At 41.7% G+C, this 17,260-nt stretch overlaps 1 protein-coding gene across 5 annotated transcripts in view; it reads left to right on the top strand.

The window, feature by feature from the left end:
• GATAD2A (GATA zinc finger domain containing 2A) overlaps positions 1-17,058 on the top strand; it is a 111,795-nt gene extending 94,737 nt beyond the window's left edge. For 4 of the 5 annotated variants that reach the window (XM_040320586.1, XM_040320614.1, XM_040320594.1 and 1 more), the window contains 5 exons: positions 8,149-8,413; positions 10,621-10,910; positions 11,399-11,582; positions 12,154-12,222; positions 14,724-14,865. In XM_040320586.1, the coding sequence (XP_040176520.1) occupies positions 8,149-8,413; positions 10,621-10,910; positions 11,399-11,582; positions 12,154-12,222; positions 14,724-14,851 (936 nt within the window). In that variant the 3' untranslated portion in view covers positions 14,852-14,865. Of the gene's footprint in view, positions 1-8,148; positions 8,414-10,620; positions 10,911-11,398; positions 11,583-12,153; positions 12,223-14,723 lie in introns of all 5 variants that reach the window. The other variant, XM_040320581.1, reaches the window with a different exon arrangement.
• The last annotated feature ends 202 nt before the right edge of the window (positions 17,059-17,260 follow it).

Raw genomic sequence — 17,260 nt, 5'->3', positions numbered from 1 at the left:
CTATTGCTATCTGAATATATATTCACTCATTCATTCTTTTCCTTAGTTCTTTTCCCTTTTCACCTCACACATTATATTTAAAAACTAAATCTTGAACCAACACCTAAATAAAAAAAAAAATATATATTATTTTTTTTAACATTTTTAAAGAAACCTAATCAAAATAATTATATTCATTAAAAATGCAAACCTATATTCATATATTCCCTGTGATTTATGTATTGATGTATCCTTTTGGACTACATGAAATAAAATCATTTGTAGTATTCGTATAAGAGGACTTCTATGACAGCCCTAATTTAACCATATATTTATAATAAAGAAAAATAATTAATTATATGTTTTAATGCTTTGCTGCAGGTGTCTGATCCTAATATCAGGTGTGCTACCCATATTCGGTGACTCCTTGTAAGTTGCACGTGACCATCCAGTGGGGGGGGGGGTGGGGTGACCTGGTTTTGGGGTGTCGAGAGGTCGGGACACCAGCCTGTGGATCCTTTTGGGGCTCTGGTTACTTTGATGGATGAGTTCAGTGCAGATTGTTTCATTCCTAACCATAAATATTGACTTGGTAATATTTGTTAATCTTTCTTATAAAAGTAGTTTGTTTTCTTCTTTCCCCTGTCCTTTCCCCTTTCAAATTATGGGGATATGGCAGGTAAGATGTCTGTAGAAGCATCTAATAATTTTTGTAAATGTTTTCCAGTTACAACAAAACCTCTGAAGAAGACCTGTATAAAGGTCGACACGCGTTAGGAATTGTTATGCTTGTATATACACATGTCAAGCTGTTCGACAGTTGTTTTTTGTCATTTATTTATATGTATGGGAATTTTACCAATTTTGTACCTTTGTAACTCCTATCCTCTTTGAATATCCCCCGTGTATTTGTCATCTAGCAATAAAAACGTCCTTTTTACATACGTTGTCTACAATCCATTAATTGAGCTGCCCAAAAACCCCATTGGGGAAATACCCTTGACAAGTAATGGGTTATAGGCCACCTTCATGTGTTGACACTGGTAAACCCAATTAAAGGAAGTTCACTCCCTATATAACCCCCTCCTCCTTCGAGGAGCACATCAGTTTTTTTGCTAGAGTCTAAGGTGTTGGTCACGAGTGAAGAAGTGCTCTGAGGAGCTCCAGGAGGGATCCAGTTTGGATTTAAATTCCTCCATAAAAAGAAGCCAGATCCATCCAAAAGTGCCAGTGAGGCTTAAGTGGATGGTACCTGGGACCTCGTATCAGTAGCGCAAGGTTTTCTTGTAATGCCTCTTTGAAGGGCTGGACCCCAGGAACCCAGTGCTTGGGTCTTGTTAGCTTACCTAAAGCTTCCTGATGGGGTGCTTATACATTGCCCAAGGCAGTTGGAACCCCGTTTTTTAGGGGACCCAGTCCTTGAAGGTTTGCTAAACGCAGCCCGCTGTGAAGGTTGGATTGTCTGTTAATTCAGCAAAATCTTGCGGCGAGGATAAGGTAAGGGAAGAAACGTGTGTATTAAAAACATCTATATTTCTTCCATTAATGGGGGGAAAAAATGTCATGCCCTAAAATCTCCACTAGATGGAGTCTATGCACATACCTTATTCTGTTGTCTTCACTGATAGCTCAGACCATGTCTGGCTGCACAGCGTGTGGATGAAAGATTTTTGCAAGGTAAAGGGGATCTGCAAACCCCCCCTCCCTGATGGGACCAGAGAGTAAGGAGGACAGCAGCGCTGCACCCCCCTTACATACCCCCTCGCCCCCCAGCAGTGGGGGGACGCTGAGGTCCTGATAAGTTTGTTACTGGCTGGCTGTCCATGTCTGGGCCTCACAGCAGGAGTCTCTGCTCCCAAAGCCCAGGCGCGGGAAGAATTTTTAAATAAAAAAGGGTCGGAATTTTTTCAGAGGGGGTGGGGCCTAAACGCAGGTGCCATGAATGTCCACGACGAGGACACACCCAGGCCAATGCAGATAAATTACAACTGTCTGTTTCTTCCTCGTCGGCAGAGGAGAGACTAACTGCCTGCACACAGGGACACATGAGCTGTGGGACACGTATGGGTTGCAAAACTGGCATTCCTGACTCAGGAAGGACACTCTTTTTCCAGCACTAGGCTGAACTTTATAGCGGCTTTAAACGTCATGACTATTTTCAGCGATTTTAGTGCAATGTGTATAGCGCCTCTGTTTTTGTACTTGGGACTATGCCTGCCAAAAGAGACACTACAAAAGCCAAAAAAGAAAAGGTTTCACCACCAGGCATTGGGATCTCAAGCTGTATTTCCACGCTGTCATCCTTGCCTGGAGGGCGCGGGAGAGCAGTGGGAGAGGGCCCCCACTCCCGCCACCGATAATGGTGATTTTGTGGCGAATCCGCCGTGGAGACCACCGTTATTGTTAACAGGACACCTTACAGGAAAGATGGATATCTCGCTTGTGCAGCAGCTGCTGCCGTTACCGAGATATCCATCTTTAAAGTGCCGACGTATATATACACGTGAGCGGGTCCTTAAGTGGTTAAAAAAAGGAAATGGTTTGTTCCACTTTCATGCTGCCTTTAACAGTTTAATGAAAACTCGCTCTTCTTTAGGCTCTTTAAAACCTTCCCATCCTTTGCATGTGTTTACAGCACATGCATTACTAGAACAGCTTATATTTGCTGAATGGGATCATCCGGCTAAGCATTTACTCCCTCCTTTATAGGATTTCAATTTGCTATCCCCTGGAGGAGAACTTTTCCAAAAAATGGAATGTACCAGCAATTCACACTGCGATTTCCAATGTGAATAATAACTTGTCCTGTAGACAATACACAGATGCTTAAGGATCCAACAGATGCGTTGGAATCCCTTCTAAAATCGGCCTTTTCCATAGCAGGTGCCATTACTCAGCCCACAGTCGCCGTGATGGGCATCTGCCAATCCCTAAAGGACCAATTTAAGCTGGCCCTTAGAGCTTCCTACACAACAAGCTTGGTATTTGGCTGAGCTACCTAGGGCATTGTGTTTTGCCATCTATGCCATTAGATTCCATTCACCAGGCATCGCCTTGTGCTTATGCTTAGAATCCTGTGGTTGAAATATTGGTCAGCTGAAGCACCATGTAAAAACCGAACTGGGTTCCCCTTTCATGGGGAACGACTATTTGGAGAAGATTTGGATAAATATATCAAGGCAATTTCTAGTGGGAAAAGTACTTTTACCAGTCAAAAATTATAAACCCTTCATTTAAACTGGCCCTTTCCCCTGCGCCAGGGGCTTCCACCTACCAAGCAGTGGCGACGGCCTCTGCCATCTGACTCTTGAGAAAGGGTCAGACCCAGGCTCAAAATAATCTCTGGGGTAGGAAATCTGCAAAACAGAATCCTAAAGCCTCATCATGAAGACGCAAACCCCTCTCACCAAGGTGGGGGGGGGGGGGAAGACTTCTGCTATTTTCAGAAGTCTGGAAAAAGGAAATTCAAGACAGATGGGTCAGCTCCACGCTAACGCTGGGGTACAAGCTGGAATTTCGGGACTTTCCACTGTCTTGTTTCCTGAGATCAAGCGTTCCCAAAGATCCAGAGAGGAAACTGTTTCAGGCACTAGACCAATTAATATCTCAAGTGGTGATCATACTGTTCCCCACAAAAGAGCAAGGTCTGGGGTTTTATTCAAATCTTTTCATGGTACCAAAACCAAATGGAGACAATCGGGTCGGTAGTTTTCTATCCTCCTAGGAAGAGAACGTCTGGCGACATCAGGGATGCATATCTGCATGTCCCTATATTTCCTGCTCATCAAAAGTTTCTGCGGTTCCATTTTGTAGCCCTGCCCTTCGGGCTAGCCACAGCACCCCGGGTGTTCACCAAAGTGCTGGCCCCACCTCTAGCCAGGTTAATGGCACAGGGCAGAACAGTCGTAGCGTACCTGGGCTATCTATTTTAAATCAATCGGTAACTCTTTGGAGCAAAACATACACACTACAACCAACTATCTGAAGAGTTTGGGTTGGATTCTCAACCTAGAGAAATCTTCCTTAATACAGCTAAAAAGGCTGGAGTACTTGGGTCTGATCACAGCCCAGGAAAGGGTGTTCTTGCCTCAAGCAAAGGTCAACTCCCTAAGAGAGCTGGTGCCGAGAGTCAGGTCAAATGGCAATCCCTCTATTCTCCTCAGCATGAGGTTGCTAGGAACCATGGTGGCTTCATTTGGAGCAGTTCCCCATGCCCAGTTCCATTCAAGACTGTTGCAAAACACTATCCTGTCTGCTTGGAACAAAACAATTCAAGCTTTAGACTTGCCAATGCGGCTGTCCACGAGTGGCCCAAAGCCTCACTTGGTGGTTACTAACTCAGAATCGGCTGAAAGGAAAATCTTTCAGACCAGTCATCTGGAAAGTGGTAACGACGGATGCCAGCCTTTCAGGCTGGGGAGCAGTACTAGAAATGACAACTGTCCAATGACCGTGGTCAAGAACCGAAAGAAGCTTGCCCATCAATATCCTAGAGATTCGGGCAGTAAGTCTGGCTCTAAAGGCCTGAACTTTCAGGTTACGGGATTGCCTGTCAGTATTCAATCTAACAATATCATAGGCAGAATTATTGCCTTTCTACAAATAGGGGTAGAAATTAAATTGGCCTTAAGTACTATTAAAGGCCAAGTCTCGGCTTTATCGGTCTTATTTCAAAGACCACTTGCTACTCATTCTTTAGTCCGGGGCTTTATACAAGGGGTGACACAGACTTAATCCGCCTGTCAAACCTCCCTTGAATCCCTGGGACTTAAACTTTTTGGTTTAGTCTGTGTTACAAAAAACAGCCTTTTGAACCGATACAACATATTCCCTTATAATACAAAAACTGGCGCTGAAGTGAATAAAGTGCAAATAACCGCTGCAGCTGCTGCGCAAAAAGTGCTAAAACTTTAAAATGTGATAAACGAATATGGAGCAGCGCTGGCAACTAGATGGTAACATAATAAATAAATGTGGAACTATAAATAAGTGCCCATAGATGATACAAAATGTGAAAAACGGCAATATAAGTGCAAGAGAGCAACACAATATATGTGCTACAACACTTGATGAAGTTGAATAATTATCGATCTTCAATGAGTCCAAAGTTCCCACGAAAGGATACATCAATCCCCCTTCGGCGACCCCACTCACCAGAAATGGCAGATTCTCAGTCTGGGATCATGTAGGCATGAAACAATCTCTCTAAATGTCAAGGTTCCTCAGATGGGTTTCTCAAATACTTGATGGCAGGAGGGATATTGCATTCCACCGACAAAGAAAGGCAAATATAGTGAAGTACCGCTGGGCATCTGAGACAAGCGCATCAAGGCGCTACTTACAGAATGTATGGCAAAAACATCCTTTCAGAAAGCACTTCTGCCATCGGCGCTCGTATAGCGTGCTTTTCACAGAGGCAGGAAATTGCGTCACTGGTTTGCCGCAAACCGGAAGTTTCATCAACACGTTTTGTCCCTCCCCCTTACTTAAAGCAGGGTTCCAACCACACTGAGCAATTTTTAACAGTATGTCCTTTCATGATATGTTTTAATCTTAAAACTAAGTACACTTACTATTTCAAAATCTGCCACAGCTCCACAGAGTTTTTGTCAAAGGATACTTTTAAAAAATCATTCCCGAAGGCTCTCATCTTGCTTGTGGGCATTGTGAAGCCCACAAGTAGTTACTTCCTGGAAGTCTGAGTCATCATGGACCGCCCGCCCCGCCCCATTCTCTAGCCCTATTGGTAGCGCACGGCATTCTGGGAAATTACACACATTTACCAGGAGCATTGTTGTGCTGAGGCGCCGAGGTAGTTGACGTCAGAAACCGCGGTGATTCCGAAGGCACATTTCTTGGGACCACATAGCAACAGGCATTTCCTGGTGAGTAAAAACATATATTTTTTTTTTTTTTTTTTAGGTCTAATATGCACAATAATGAAAAAAAAATATTTTTTTTTAATGGAAACTCCGCTTTAAGGCTCTGTGTCCCATGATGTACGATAAAACGGGACACTCCACTATTTTTTGGGATTTAAGAAGTATATTGCTTTGCTACAAAAACTGATGTGCTCCTGGAAGGAGGAGGGGTTATATAGGGAGTGAACTTCCTTTTAATTGGGTTTACCAGTGTCAACACCTGAAGGTGGCCTATAACCCATTAAGTCAGGGTTCGACAAACCCGGGGCGCCAGATCGCATTTGTGACTAGAATTCGTGACCTAGGGCGGCACAGCTGGGGTATCCCATCTCCGGGCAAATACACGTGTCTTATTTAAAAAAAAAAGTAAAGTTAGCCCAATTTTTTTTTTTTTATATTGTGAAAGATATTACGCCGAGTAAATTGATACCCAACATGTTACGCTTCGAAATTGCGTCCGCTCATGGAATGGCAACAAACGTTTACCTTTTTAAAATCTCCATAGGCGTTTAAAAAAACTCTACAGGTTGCATGTTTTGAGTTAGAGGAGGTCTAGGGCTAGAATTGCTGCTCTCGCTCTACCGATCGCATCGATACCTCATGTGTGGTTTGAACACCGATTTCCTTTACGGGCGCTACTCACGTATGCGTTTGCTTCTGCACGCAAGCTCATCAAGCCCTGCATTAAGTAATTACTTAGGCTGGTTTCACACTGCTGCGAATTCGAGCCATTGCGATCGCTCAAATTCACAAGTCACAAAACGTGAACTTCTCCTTTTAACTGAGATGCAAGTTACTGTACCAAAGCAGTGTTTGTGCATCTTCATAGTTCAACAGATGTGAAGCGTTGGAAGTAATCCTGCCAATTATCGTAGCAATGGTTAAATACTTGAACACATGCTCTGGCTATCCCTGGCTGCCTTGCTTCCTAAAACTCATAAATGGAAAACGCTACAAAATACCTTGACAGAGGAAACTTTATGGGATCTTGCAGCAGCCGGTGATGCATGTCATGTGATCTCTGATTAAGGAGGGGACCGGTTGGTCTAAATTTTTGTCACTACCATTTGCCAATATTATCATGGTATGGGGAGAAAATCAGTGGAATGAAGCATTAAAACTGTCCTGGTTTTGAAGCGAACCAAAATTGTGTGTGCGTAGATATAGAAATATGCAAAAAAAAATTTTTTTATAAGTGTTCCAATAGTGGAATTAAACCTTCATATCCTTTACAGCCAAAAAACTGCCATATTTGCCTCCATTAGATCTGTGGTTGCCACGGTGCTGCACAACTATGACACCAACCATTTGATGGATTGACAGCTCAGTTTGGTTGAGTGCTAATCTAAGCACACTAGTAGCTGTAACTTTTTCAAGGCATGCCTTTGAATGTAATTGTTTTGAGGAAACTTAAAGCTGAGGTCCGGGGAAAGAAAACAATTAAATGCCAGCAGCTGCTGGCTTTTAATAAATGGACACTTACCTGTCCTGCAGTCCCCCGATGTCGGCACCGCAGCTGATGTTTCCATCAGCTGTCGGGTGCTGCCGCCGCCATTGCGGTTAAGGGAACCCGGCAGTGTAGCTTTTTGGCTTCATGGCAGGAACCCTACTGCACATGTGCGAGGCCCTGCTCCTCTATCCTATTAGCCAGGGGAGGAGGAGGAGGGAGCCCCACGGTGACGTCACTGCAACGTCTCAGCCTGTCTTCCGGAAGTGGGAGAGGATACCGGTCAAAGACGGGTGATCTCCCCCCCCCCCCCCCAAAAGGTGCCAATTGTCACACCGGAGGTGGGGAGGAATCCGATGAGCGGAAGTTCCACTTTAGGGTGGAACTCCGCTTTAAATTAGTAGATATAGTTCTGCTTTAAATCGGAACTAAACTCAATTGAACGGTTTCACAAACGGATACATTCAAGGCATGCCGTGAATGATATTGGTCACAGTTGCTTGTGCTCTTAACCGAGCTGTCAAGCCATCAAATGGCCGATCACATGTGCAACTGAAAGATTGCAGCGTCCTTGGCTGTAAAGGATCGTAGGATTTGGTTCAGCTTTTTGTGGTTGCAATCCCCCAGGCGATTGCCCAATAGGTCCCTATACCCTCCCAGGCTGTTTAAATCCTAGTCGTCTGTCCAATTGGATACCAGTATAACTTCTCTTAAGAATCCCTGATTTTATCAATACTGTTGGCTTGTATATCCTCAGGAGCATTTCCCCCTATAATTTTGTGAACCTTTTTTTTTTTTCAGGCATCCCAAAATACTTTAAAGGGTTCAGCTGGAACAGCAGGAAGCGCTACCAGCCTCTCATCCGCCAATACAAACGACTCCCCTGCTAGTCGACAAGCAGCTGCCAAGCTTGCCTTACGGAAGCAGTTGGAGAAGACCTTGCTGGAGATTCCCCCACCTAAACCCCCCACCCCAGAACTCAATTTTCTACCAAGTGCAGCCAATAATGAGTTTATTTATCTGGTGGGACTTGAGGAAGTAGTGCAAAATCTTTTGGAGTCGCAAGGTGAGCTTAACTTTATAGGTTGCATAATATAAAGAAGCATTTGTCCACCTGAATACTATAATATTGAGCTTTGAGAACTTGTCACTCACTGCTTGTTGGAGAGGTACATTTTGCCTTAAAGCGGTTGTAAACCCGGATGAAATTTTTTTATTTATTTTTTCTCCTGTAAGGCAAAAGTCATAATGAGCTAATATGCACCGCATATTGGCTCATTATGAAATACCTACATCGGAACGAGGTGTGTAGCACTTACCTGGTCCATGCCCAGCGAGATTTCATCTTGCCTCGGCGTGTCTTCCGGGTATCGCCGCTCCAGTGATGTGATTGGCTGGAGCGGCGATGAAGTCACTCCCGTGCGCGGGAGATTTAAAACTCGGCAAGGTCCGGCGGCTGCCGGTCCTTTCGCCATAGATCCCCCCTGCGCATGCGCCGCGGCGCATTGCGAGGGGAATATCTCCTAAACCGTGCAGGTTTAGGAGATATTCTCCTTACCTACAGGTAAGCCTTGTTATAGGAACTTTAGTCAGAAAATGAAGTCCTGCTAGAGTACTTCAAGCTGGCCCCTTTTACAGGTAAAGCTATATAAAACATTAAAGTACCTATACTATTTAAAATCCGGTAATACACTGTCTTGCTCTGCACATGCTCAGTTGCTCTCCATTTTTAGGCACTGCCAAGTTTGTATAGGCCGATCTGCCGACAACTTTAAAGCAAAATTAAACTCTCCTATCCTTAAAGCCTCTTTCACACTTTGGCGGGAGCAGTGTCAGCGGTAAAGCGCCGCTATTTTTAGCAGCGCTTTACTGCCAATTTCGCGGTGCTATTCGGCCGCTACCATGTATACTGAAGCTCAAATGGCTGTTTTGGGAGTATTTGTGTTTTATTTTTTTACAGCCCATAAACTCCCCTCTGTTATCCTATGTGTCCATGCACACATGGCGGTTTATCAAGAGTTTCGTTTATGGGCTGGTTAAACGCCCTAAGTTTGCATTCAGGAGCAGTTTTTATGACCATAAAAAAACGATAAATGTCGCTAAACGCTCAAAAACATTGCTCACCAGCATGTTTTTAATGTTTTTGATCCATAGGAAAAAAATAAAAATCTGACGCGGAAAATGCTTTTGCTAAACGACACTGCAAAGCTACTAGCGTGATTATAATGTTATTTTAACGTCCAGTGTGGAGTATAAGAATTTGACAATGTTTGTTTTTTCTCTGCGCCTTTCTGTCCTGATAATTCCATTACCCCTCTATTTCTTGTGGAGGCACAGAGGGGATCAAAGACGGTTAAAACAACTTTGCACGAACTTTAACACGCTTGCGTCAATCCAAAACTTCAATTTGGCCTTAAAGGGGGAAGTTAAGCTAAAGTTTGTTCTGCACTCCTGTGACCCATTTTTAGCAGATAGCGGGCTGAAGCCTGCTGTCGGCCTATGTCACAGAGCCCGGTCCAGGCTCAGGCAAGATTGCGATAATGAAGTCTGGATCCGACCACATGCCTCGACCGTCACCCAGGTTGGCCCCTCAGTGAGCTGCTAAAAGCCTGAGCCCCACCCCCTTCACAGCTCCAGTGAGCGAGGAGGTGACAGAGCTGACAATGGTGACTCTACTCTGAGCCATGAGAAAAGAGCAATCCGTCAGTGTGTTTGGTTCTCAGTCTTGGAGCTGGCAAGGGGAGATGCTGCATCCACCTAAATAAGTATGATTCTGAGAGAAAACAACCCACACTACTTTTTAAAATAACCTAACATTCCTTCACTTTGGAGAGATTTCCTCTCGCTTCATTTTGGGGCTATGGGACAGGAAGTGACAGGAAATTTTCCCCAATGGGACACAAATAATAGAGCGAAAACCGACAGGAGTTCTAGCCCTTGCTTACTCTATATCCTTTAGTTACACTGTAAGAAAATCAGATTTCCGACCTCCTCTCTTCTCCCCTCTTTTTTTCCTTTTTATACAGGATAACTGTTTCTTCCCTCTATTCTTATACTGTTTGCTAACAGAGGCATGCTAAGAGTGGGAGTTGTTATACTCTGTCCTCCCCCCTATATTGCTAGTGTCCAATCAACTCAATGTACCTGAATACTCATCCTGTGTTCTGTAATGTTCTCCAAGGAAAGGGATTTTACAGCAAGTCAAATATTCTATTTTTTTTTTTAAAACTGCCTGTGCAACTCATAAAGTTTTTCTACTCTTACCCTATCCAGGTAAGACTGTTCCACAGCCCCCCTCTCATGAGCCTTATAGTTGTGCCCAATGCAAGACTGACTTCACCAGCCGCTGGAGGCAGGAGAAGAATGGGACCATCATGTGTGACGTGTGCATGACCTCTAACCAAAAGAAGTCACTGAAAGCTGAGCATACCAACCGACTGAAAGCTGCCTTTGTTAAAGCTCTGCAACAGGAGCAAGAGATTGAACAAAGGATACTGCAGCAGAGCTCTTCCCCTGCACAGATCAAGACGGAGCATTCTATGCAGCATCACACTCTGAAACAAGTAAGAGTATGCATTTGTAACGATGTTGTGAAATGTATTCAGTATTTATAAATACATCTTTTTAATGGCCCATACACATGATCTGAAAATTATCGTACGATCGCATTGAAAGCGGTATTTTTCGTACAATCATCGGATTATTAATACAAAGCCATCGAGAGGTGATCACGACAGTTCATCCGATCGGACATGCATGAAAATTATTCTCGTACGATTTTCGTTTTAATCTGTACAAGTTGTCGTCCAAAAAAACAAATAAACTACAACACATCACATCCCATTTTTGTTATTCTGTCGTACGAGAATTTTCGTAACTTTGGTAAGCTCTTCATGTTCGATATGCGACTAGCATGCAAAAAAAACGATCTGTTGTCCAATTTTTCGGATCGTGTGTGTACATGGCATAAGTAAGTAGATAATTGAAAATATTTGGTTTGCATAACATTGAGTGATGTATATTTTTTTTCTAACTCCTTCTTTTTTTAAAGAGCCCTACACCAATATCCCGTGGATTGTCGGGGACCACACGAGGTGTCCTGCATACGTTCCCATCTTCGACCAAGCTGCCCAATGCAGCCACCATTGCCAACAGACTGATTAAACCCGGAGAGCGTCCTCTGAACAAAACCAATCTGGCACCTGGAAACTGGAAAAAGACCTCAATGAATGCAGGTGAGAATCCTGTATGACAAGTTTATGCTTAGTACTGACCGTTCTGTAGAAGTGTAGTGAACATATTTGGTAATTCACATGACAGGTTCATGCTTTTTTAAATTAGGATTGTAGCATTTTCTTTTTCTACTAGCCACCTTTAAACTTTTCTCTCTTCATATTGCTTGTCTCCTATTCCTTGGTGAAACACATTTAAAACCTAAACTTTCTCTCTCCCAATACATCTAACCGTTTGGGAGAAATTCTAGAACTCTTGGTCTCCTGTATAATTGTCTGACCAAAGAACATTTTTGTGCATAGTCTGGTCATTATTGACCAGAACAGTTCTAGATTCGGACATCGCTATTCATGAGGTCTGAAATGCATATAAATGTTTTTATAAAGTTTCTCGCATTGTCCTGTGGACAGATTTATTTTCCTGGAAAGGAACAGCAGTGGGAGACACAAGCGAGTCAACTTGTTCTGTCATATTTCAGCAAAATAAGTGATTTTTTTTATTTGTATATCTTTATTCCTCATTTTTTAGTTTTTTTTAATAACTGCATCAAATGGGTATAATTGTCTTCTATAGGGCAAACTACTGGTCAGCGAGTCATAGCGACACAACAATCAAAGAAACAATCAGTGGAGATGCACAGGGGTAAGCAAACAAGCAGCTTTGTTGCTGCAACAAAGTTGCCTAAACATGTCATGCAGCGTTTTGTGTTTTTTTCATAGTTTTTTTTTTCCTTCAAATTTTATTGCTAAAAACAGACCTTCCCAGGGATCTGTTTGCAATATGGGACAGGTAGGTGATATTTATGAGGTTTTCTGGACACGCATAAGGACTTCTGATTATGGTAATGAGACGGTGGGCGTTTAAGTTAAAGGGGTTGTAAAGGTTTGTTTTATTTTCTAAATAGGTTCCTTTTAAGCTAGTGCATTGTTGGTTCACTTACCTTTTCCTTCAATTTCCCTTCTAAATGTTATTTTTTTTTATCTGAATTTCTCCCTTCCTGTTCCTCCTCAGTAAGCTGTTCTGGCTGAGAAACCCCCAGCCAGATGATGGGGGCAAGCTTACTGAGGAGGAACAGGAAGTGAGAAATTCAGACAAAGGGAAAAAAAAAAAAAATAAGTGCACCAACAATGCACTAGCTTAAAGGAACCCATTTAGGAAATAAAAAAAAACTAACCTTTACAACCCATTTAAGATTTGATAAACTTGAATAAAGATGTGAATGTTATGACCTTTCCAGTGACCTCTGTATAAATATAAAGCGCTTTTTCAATTCCTGTTTTAAACAAAACCCCGAAATTACTCTTTAGATAGGCAATACATTTGTAGATCCCTCATGTAACTAAGGTTACCCTTCTTTCTTCTTCTCCCTTACACTGGAACACCCCCCCCCCCCGTCCCGCTGTAAGAGATAGAGTTGCTGCTTTACCAGTCTGATTTGTAGGCGACGACCAATTGGAATACCTCCTATACGTAACTTTTACGGGGTACGTTTAGGAGATTAAGCCGTGGAGATTTCATATCCCTGGACCGGTGAAGCGGCGACCTAATGTCATAGCGGGGTATCGTGGGGACTCGGGTACAGCAAGATGGGGGGGGGGGGGGGTTGAAGGGGGTCTAGTAAACCTTATAGATTTTCTGTAAAGCTGAGCTTGCCCTATAAGGGGGATATAAATAGTTTTGCCGGTGACAAGTTTGGGGTCGCACAAACTTGCCCTCTAACATAAAATGTAAACGCAGATTAATTTCATACAAGGAACATGGCAGTTTGGAATAAGCTGAATTTCACGATTTTGATTTTAACTTGTGGGTACCCAAGGTACTTAAAGTAGAACTTTACCCATAGGAACTTAATAATGTTCTTTAGCAAGGAACATACATTCCACAATTTTCAGTGTGTGTGTGTGTGTTTTCAATTTTATTTCTGGTCACTAGAGGCTGCCATTTTGCTGAAGCCCATAGCTTCTGAACAGCAGTAAATCTTAAGGCTGTCAGCAGATTAGCCTGCACATATTCAGCACAGTGCCTGAAAATGGGGAGCAACTGAGCATGTGCAGAACAGGGTGTGAGTGTATTCCTGGATTTATATGTTTTATATAGGTATGCCTGCAAAAAGGGCCATCCTGAAGTCATCTGGCATGACTTAATTTTTCTGACTAAAGTTCCACTTTAAGTTTTAAGAACCATTTCAGGTTGATGCATATACTAGGAGCTTGTTTCTATAATATGTATTTATCATGAGTTTTATCTATAATGAAACTAGACCTCACTTGTGTCTTATTCTAAAACATTGTGATAAACCTACGCAAACAGAAGGCTGTAGCAGTATTCAGCCAGTCAATAAAATGGCCCACTAGACTCTTGAGATTCAGTATTTCCAGTATTTGGAACCTGAGTGTTTTTTACATGCTTGCATATACAATATAAATGTTTTCAAAAGACATTTGGCAAGTATGTTTCTGTATTGTTGGAAGAAAATGTAGCAACTGAAATGAAAATGGAGAGTGCGTAGCCTTGCAGCGGGATTTGTGCCAAATGACAAGGGCTAAATCTGACAATACTGTAGGTTTGCGTTCCAATATGTGTTACATTATCACAATATAAAGTGGCTTTCTACGATGAACTACAGACAAGGCAATTTTTTTTATCAGACCGACCATAATATACGCGCACACACTCACACACACTCTATATATCTCTCTTGCAGACATCTGAAAATGTTTAGCCATGTGTGGTTAGATTGTATGTAGCTCATCGCTGATGGGGATATTTCTTTGCCCAAACTTCTTTAGGGAAAAAGTCGATTTGACCAGGATGGATTATTCTCAGCCATTTTCCCCCTTGTGGGTGTTTGTAAAACACTCTTCCTCCCCTCTCTATGTAAGCAATCTGTGCGGGCTTGTGGAATGACCTTTGATGGAAGACCTAGTGTATGGATGGCAAGCCACTATTGAATATCATTATGAATCTAGACTCCTCTTCAATTCATCTTACACAAATCTATTCCTTAATGTTGCAGTGCAGGTTGTTTTTGAAAAAATGTTTACCATAGCTAAGAAGTGTTAACCAGCTCACGTGGGGCGTAACTGTAAATATGGAGTTTTTGTTTTGTTTTTTTACTAAGTTTCTGCTCTGTTACATTTTAGGAGGAACGTTGGCCTTTGTTAACCCTGGCCTTGCTGTGCATAAGTCTGCAGCTGTGGATCGCCAACGGGAATACCTCCTAGATATGATTCCTTCCCGCTCTATCACCCAGTCCTCTACGTGGAAATAATAAATCCATCCTCCAGGAGTGGGAAAAATAAAGACGAACATAAATTTAGTGAACATGAGACAAGAAAGGACTGTTTACCTATACTGTCCTTTCCCTCCATCCCACGCACAGAAGGATGAACTTGTTTCAACGCCTTTCCTTTACATTTTTACTACAGACATTGATAGCAACCTGCAAGTAAGGTGTTGGGTGTGCTTTGGTCTAGAATGGGGAGTTCACAGGAAAAAGAAAAGCCACTTTTGTTTTTGTTAATTTTTAGGCTGGCTGGCAAGTGTCGTGGATTTTCATAACCTCCAACATGCTCCCAATGTTTTTTTTGTTTTTTTTTTCATAAAAAAAGAAAACTACTCTGTCTGACATAAAAGAAGGCATCCGAGTTCTCCACAATGCAGTTGGAAGATAACTGGATTTTTTTTCCCCCCCTATAAATTTAAGGAGGCATTTTTTTTTCTTCGCATGGCTGAATTGATCAGGTTCACTTCTGATTCTGGAGCAGAACAGGTCCAGTCAGACCAAAAGCATTTGTTAAATGCATTAAATAAAGTTCTATTTAAATAGCTCTATGGAAAAAAAATGTATGCCTCAGAGTGTGTTGCTGTGGATAGCCCATTTGTATGACATTCATTATCTGAAGAAGGATATTTGAATACAACTCTTTCTGCTCTAATCCAGTTTGCTTCGTTTTCACTGGACTTAAGCTTGTGAAGGGTTAGAGGACATTTTGTGGGGTTTATTCAGGCCTCTGTTTTAGGTAAACTGCTGCATTATTCTAGAATTGATTTTCAGGCTGTTTCGATGGCTGTCCTTTATTCCTGTCTACTGACTTTGCAAAAAAAAATAAAAAAAATAGAAAAAAAAAAAGTTGCAACAATAAAATGGAAAGCTGAATGGGACAGTCTTACGTTTTCCCTGTGTTCAGTTTCAATGTAATCAGGAAATTACCCCAGTTTTTTGCTGGTAAACCAGGTTTAATTTAAGGCCATTGGAAGTGTCGGATTGGCAAAAAAGTAGTTTGTCAAATGCTAAATCCTCTTCCCTTTATAATGTTTATTTTAATCCTCTTTCTGTTGTGTGGATATCTGTTTAGATACTTTTTTGATATATGCAGTTTAAGGACTTTAGTAAAAAATTTTGTTTTTTGTTTTTTTGGGAGGGAATGGAAACTTATGTTTTTCCTTTTTATTTGTATAAATGATAAACCATAGAATTTAAACTTGACTTTTTGTGTGTATGATGGATTAGTATGAGAGACTGCTATATATATATATTTTTTTCATTCCACAATGTAGGACTGTTTTCAGGGCAACTTCTCATTTTATCATGCTTCCCCCTCCCCTCCATGTTTTGCCCCCACATAAAATCTAAGTAAAGAATAAGACACTCTGGTGTATTTGGGCAAACAAACCAACTCCTGGTTTTTTTTTATAAAAAAAAATGGTGGAGGGGAGGAGGGCACTTATTTAAATGCAAATGCACAAACCTTGGAAATATTGCTTTTGTAAACCCGTTCACTTGTCCTTTAAAATGTTTCATGTTTAACTGTTGGATAAATGGCCTAAAAAGGGTAGAATCTTTTACACCACTTAGAGATCATCTGTTGTCCAAGCTTTGACTCCTAAATTTGAGGAGTACAAATGGTTTAGCAAACAATTTCTTGAATCCGTCAAATTAACTACCCCTCTTCTTTTGCAATTTATTTTTATTATATATATATATATATATTAATTCTAACCAAAACTATTTAAATTTGGGTGTTGTGTAATGAAGACTGTTAATGTATGAACGTATACTTGCAATTGCAGGCCCATTATGAATTTTCAAGTCAGCAAGGTTTTCAGGTGATTAATTTTGCTGCCTGCCAACTGTCCCCGTTGGCAGTCATGTGCCACCAGAAGAGGCAGCAGCTTTTGTGTACTTGATGTTCACATAGGGCTACAAAGTATAACTTTACATACAGGAAGCCTGCATCACCCCCCACCCAAGAAAGGGATAGTTTTGGATGGAGGTTTTTTGGTTAAAATAACACTGTTCTCCTAATATTAGGAGTGCAGGTTTTTTGACTTGTCGGAGAAGCATAGTGTGTGTGTGCCTGCTAGAGTGTGGGATTTGAGGATGCCCCATCACTGATAGAACTAGCCGTTTCTATTTAATCACACTGGCCAGAGCCGAATTTCTGAATAATATTAATAAATAACTAAGCCAACTCATTTTCTTTCTGTGTGTTTTTTTTTTTTGTTTTTTTTGTTTTTTTACATCATTATAAGGTCTCCATAGTTGGTCCCACAAAAGTTACTTTATTTTTAGGAAATTATGGTGATTTTATAGCCACAAGAGAAAATCAGGATTTTCTTAATTGTACCTCTCCGGACTCTGCGTTCATTTGTAGATCATTGTGTTATGCTCCACCTC

This window comes from Rana temporaria, chromosome 1 (assembly GCF_905171775.1).
Source record: "Rana temporaria chromosome 1, aRanTem1.1, whole genome shotgun sequence".
In the NCBI taxonomy this organism is placed as follows: Eukaryota; Metazoa; Chordata; class Amphibia; order Anura; family Ranidae; genus Rana; species Rana temporaria.
Note: the sequence above shows the minus strand (reverse complement) of the source record. Positions and strands in the feature narration are given on the sequence as shown.